Raw genomic sequence first — 4,991 nt, 5'->3', positions numbered from 1 at the left:
TACGCTTTAGTCTACCCTTCCGCTTCACGTCCAACACTTGCTTTCTTACTCCCTGGACTCGGACCGTATTTCTTAAATCATTGCATTGACTACGCTATCTCAGCACTCTATACACAACAATCCTTCTTCCTTTACCCATTTAGTCCTTGGGCCCCAACATCCATCCGGTACACCCCATCCCCATCTCTATCCATACCCCCACCCAGGCTCCACACTCCACACTAAAACCCCCCTTGCTTTTCTTGTCTTTCGTAAATTTCTATCCACCAACTCCATTCTCCAGTGAAATCAATCACCAACACGCCTCAAAAAACCCATGGTACTCTGCAGCAACAACAAAATTATAATGAGGAATTAGCAGTAGACAATACCCGCCCAAATGCAGTATGCACAACCGAAAAACCCGCTATGCAAGTAAACAACATCACGAACTAGGAAAGCTACGCAGCAATCCAACCACCGACGGAGCAAGAGAAATGAAGAGTTACAGCGTATGTCTCCAAATCTGATATCGAGATCCAAGTTATGGCCAGCCGATAGTAGGGGGCGGGGTCAGGTGGCTGCATTCAGCGTCTTGATCATCATTCTTTTCTTACGGTCATCAGCGACAAGCAGATTGCGAACGCGCATCACCGACTCCAGCGTCTCAACAAAGGTATGGAAGGTACTGGCCGCGCCTTGCTCTTGAGTGCAACGGACGATGCTTAGGTGGTTGCGCTTGCCATGCTCGATGACGGTCATGATTTCACATGCGAAGGCGACTTCTTTCATCTCGAGGACTATACACATCACATTAGTTTTGACCACAAAAAACCCAGAAAAAAGAAACGAGATGGGGAGCGTACAATTATTGGCAGAAACCCGAGCAAACACGATATTGCGCTCCTTGTCGACTTGCAGACCCTCAATACCGTAGCGCTTCCAGTCTTTCAACAAAGCCGTGATCTCGCGGCGAGCACGTTTCTGGGAGACAGAGAAGCACAGGAACTGCGAGGCGGGCTTGACGTGGAACAGCTTAGCCAGCCAGCTCTGCTGCGGTGCGACCCGTCTGGTTCTCGCATCTTCACCGTTGCCTCGCCCAGTAAGATTCTGGTATCGGGTATCCATAACGGAGTCTTGAATACTGGCTGAGTCGTCGAAAACTTCTTGGGCTACGGAAGTGTCAGCTAAAGAGTTTACAACGGGCAAATGCTTGTACTTACCACTGATAGACATATCCGGCTTCAATTTCTTCTTGAAAATTCTACCAAGATTAAATGGCTTCTTCTTCGGTTGCTTCGGAGAAGCCAATTGGAGTTGTGGATTTCTGGGCCGCTGGTAAGGGTCAGAGACATCATTATCTGCTGGTCGTGAACCATTAGAGCTGGCAATTGAAACTCTATAGTCCTCGCTGTCAGTCTTGGAATTGCGCTTAAACCAGCCAGATGACTTCTTTATGATAATCGAGCCGGTGCTGGTATCATTGTGGTCGTCATCATTCTTAGACTCGCTGATGGGCGGTAGCTCATAACGATTGTCAGGTCTAGCTGCGGACTTATACTGGTGTTGAAGGTCTGACTTTGATGGCTGGTCGATCCGATGGGTATAAGAAGCCTGTGCTGGCACATTCCCGGCGTTACCTGGTGTAGATCCTGCGGCCTCCAAGAGGGGGGGTACGCCCAGAGAGCTCTTCTTTCGGATCGTCAGAGGTGCCGGAGGCCTCACGGGACTCAGACTTGCCAGTGGCGATGAAGGCTGGACTACTCTGATGGTATCCTTGACCAAAGCAACAATTTGGGCACGACGCTCATCAGGGTTATGACTGCGCTTCATGTTCCAAGGCTCGGGGGCAGATGCGATACGACCTTCCCTAGCTTCGACTTTACGCTGGAGTTCCAAGAGTGCCCTCCCTCTTGCCGTTCGAGGAGACACATCTTCGCCATGGGATTCGTGGATAGATGGCAGACCTCGGCTTGTATATCGGCCATCCGAAGGAGCAGAGGAGATACGACGGTCGGGAGTCGAGAGGTTTGGAGATAGTGGCTGGATAAGCCGGTCGATGTGGTTTACCATGCGATCCAAATACCCAGGCGAATCTTCACACCCAAGCTGCTTCCGCAACTCAGCCTGCTTTCGTGCTTCGAGAAGCTCTTGCTTCACAGAAGTCGTACGAGCAGGGGGAGGTGGTAGAGGGCGAGAGTCCAAGGATGAATGCTTGTTTTTGGTTTTCTTATTGGCATTTCCAGATGTGCTTGGACCCCAGTTGAACGCCTCGTCACAATCTTTGGCCAAGCTGCTGCTATGCTGTCGCACATCCTCACTGAATATCTCACTCGCCTGACCCGGCTTGATGGCAGGACGAAGAGGTTGAGCAGCTATTGACTCGGCCTTCCTTGAACGGATATACTTCGTTGAAGCAGCTGTGTTGTTAACAGGACTTAGAAAATCGCCTTCATCATCAGTCACCTCAGTGTGATTGCTGTGTCGACCATTGAGTCCAGTAGGCGGATTGGGCGCTGAGCTGTTTCTCCGAGCACCGCTCACACGCTTGTGAATCTGGTTAAAGCTTACGCCTCGCTTGTAGCCAGCTCTGACCTGCCCACTGCTGCTCCGGCTTCGTGTAGAACTCAATGAGCTTCGTGAAGCATAGGTTCTAGGAGGTGGTCGCAGTGCACTATCTCCACGATTCAATACCGAAGGTTCTTCTTGCCAGGAATACTCTTCGGCGGCGCGATGTATAGTGATCTTTGCAGGGTCATTTCGATGTGTCAGATGTTGGGGTCTGGAGGCTTTAAAAGGGTCATAACTCTGTTCTGTCTCTGCAGCATTGCTGATGACAGTAAACTTCGAGCCCTCACGCACATGTCCATTCTGTGTCTGTGGGGGAAATTGGCAGGTAGAATATGCCTTTGTTAAAGCGAGCGGCTTGACATGGTGATAGTCACTCGTAGAATAGTTGAGCGCAGGGTTATAGTTTTCTGACTCAGTTTGGCGGTGCTTAAGAAGCAAACTGTAGAACATCTTCTGTTCGTTTGGCCTGGAAATTGTCAGATCTTTATAGTAGAAGAATAAAGGTATGGGAAGATGATACTTACTTGTCACTCAGGAGGGCGTCTACTATTTGCTGCTCTGTATACATGTGCCACATGGACCTCAGATTACGCAACAATTCTTTGTTGATGTCTTTATGCCCCATGGAGATTGCGTAATCGTTCGGACTTGGAGACTGTAGATATGCTGTTCGCCCAAAATTGTCTAAGTAGTCATACTTCTTGAGTAGCGGGTGTTTCCAAATCTGGCTCATCTGGATCCTGTTTTTGGGGTTGACTTGCAACATCCGATGAATCAGACTCTTTGCGTCTTCGCTGATATCTTCAGGCATTTCGTACCGGCCACTCTTGATCTGTGTCATTAATTGGGTAATGCTGCCCGGGTTATCGAATGGCAGATATCCAGCAAGCATTGCGTACAAGACAACTCCGATAGCCCAGATGTCGACTAAGTCTCCGCGATACGCCTTGCCCATGATAAGCTCTGGCGCTGCGTAGTGGGGGCTCCCACAAGAAGTCTCAAGCTTGTGACCCGGAGCCTGATGCAGTGCGGCCATCCCGAAGTCTGCAAGCTTGATCTCCATCTGGCTGTTTAAGAGTATGTTCTCAGGCTTGAGATCCCGATGACAGATATTGAATGAATGGCAGTACCCAAGCGCACTGATGATTTGACGGAAGTAAAGCATAGCCTCCTCTTCGGATAATCGGACATTTTCCTTGATATGCTCAAATAGCTCCCCTTTATCGACGAGTTCGAGGATCAAGTAGCTACAAGAGGTTAGCAATAGATCAATAACAAGAAGCTTTTGAATACTGACATCTCGGTTCGGTTCTCCCAGATATCATACAGCTTCATGATATGTGGGTGTTGCACGAGTTTCATGATGGCGACCTCTCTTTCAATGCCAATCGGCATATGCTTCACACCATCGTAATCGGACTGTCGAGCTTCCGCCTTTTCAAGGTCTGCGAGACTTCCAGCCTGCGAGATCTGAGCATGACTCTTCTGCATGATCTTGATAGCAGCCTCTTGCCCAGTGTGCACATGTCGTCCCAGCCTCACACGTGCAGTAGATCCCTTCCCCAGAGTCTTGCCCAGCTTCCATGGCCCAATCATAGACTTGAGCGCCCGGCTCTCGGCCGAGGTGGTCGAGATTGCGGAGTTGCGGTTCGAATTTGGTTCTTTGATGGCCGAGAGGCGCGGGTTATCTCTGGTTGGCGTATGGCCGCTGCTCTTGTCCTCCTTGTGCGTCTTCTTCTGGAGGAGACCATCCGGTTTCCTACTTTCGTGGTGAGGCATTGGAGAAGGCTTTGGAGAGCCTTGGGATCGCGAGTGGTCTGAATTGTTGATTCGTCGAGTCGCCTCTCCCAGAGGAGCGCGACGCGTTGAGGGTCGAGAATAATTGTTCATGGTACCAGAGTTTCGTGGTCTTATGCCACTTCCACCGGGGTCTCAGAGACCCCTCAATCGAGTCGGATTCGGTCGAGGCGCAGGAGCTTAGGTCGAGGATCGTGGCATTGGGTTGCCCAGGAGACGCGGTTTTCGAGGTAAGAGAAGGGATTAAGGAGAGGAGAGGAGAAGACGAAAGGGAATTCTTGTAGCCAAATCAGTCATGCATTCTAGGCTTTCAATCAAAGGAAGGTCGGGAGAGCCGGGGGCTCGTACATGAAGAGCTGCCTGACGCGCGACTTGTGGCACGAGCAGGAGGGCGACTGGTGAAGCGAAAGAAATGCTTATCGAAGTCGGAAAACAGGTAAATGAGCGTGAGAAGAGTGAGTGAAGAGAGAGTCACACAATTGATAGCTCGCAAGTAAGCAAACAGGGCGTATGTAGGATGCGGGATGTGATGTGTGGAATGCTCGTTGTGATGGGGACCGATGTTTGTTGACGCTGGCGATGCAGAGCCCGTGGAATGCACGGCACCACGTGGGCCGAGGAAAGTACCCACAACACAACAAAAT

The 4,991-nt window shown here is 50.4% G+C and overlaps 1 protein-coding gene across 1 annotated transcript; it reads right to left on the bottom strand.

Annotated features, from left to right (window-relative positions):
* Positions 1-552: 552 nt before the first annotated feature.
* Positions 553-4,440, bottom strand: L3040_000129 (uncharacterized protein; the record flags this gene model as incomplete). Its single annotated transcript, XM_007295153.1, has 5 exons — positions 553-779; positions 846-1,151; positions 1,203-3,016; positions 3,075-3,797; positions 3,848-4,440. The coding sequence occupies 5 exons, from the start codon at positions 4,438-4,440 to the stop codon at positions 553-555; spliced, it is 3,663 nt and encodes a 1,220-aa protein (XP_007295215.1).
* Between the last annotated feature and the right edge of the window lie 551 nt (positions 4,441-4,991).

This window comes from Drepanopeziza brunnea (assembly GCF_022702325.1).
Source record: "Drepanopeziza brunnea f. sp. 'multigermtubi' strain 214-2 chromosome Unknown ctg1, whole genome shotgun sequence".
NCBI lineage: Eukaryota > Fungi > Ascomycota > Leotiomycetes > Helotiales > Drepanopezizaceae > Drepanopeziza > Drepanopeziza brunnea.
This window is presented reverse-complemented; position numbering and strand designations above follow the sequence as displayed.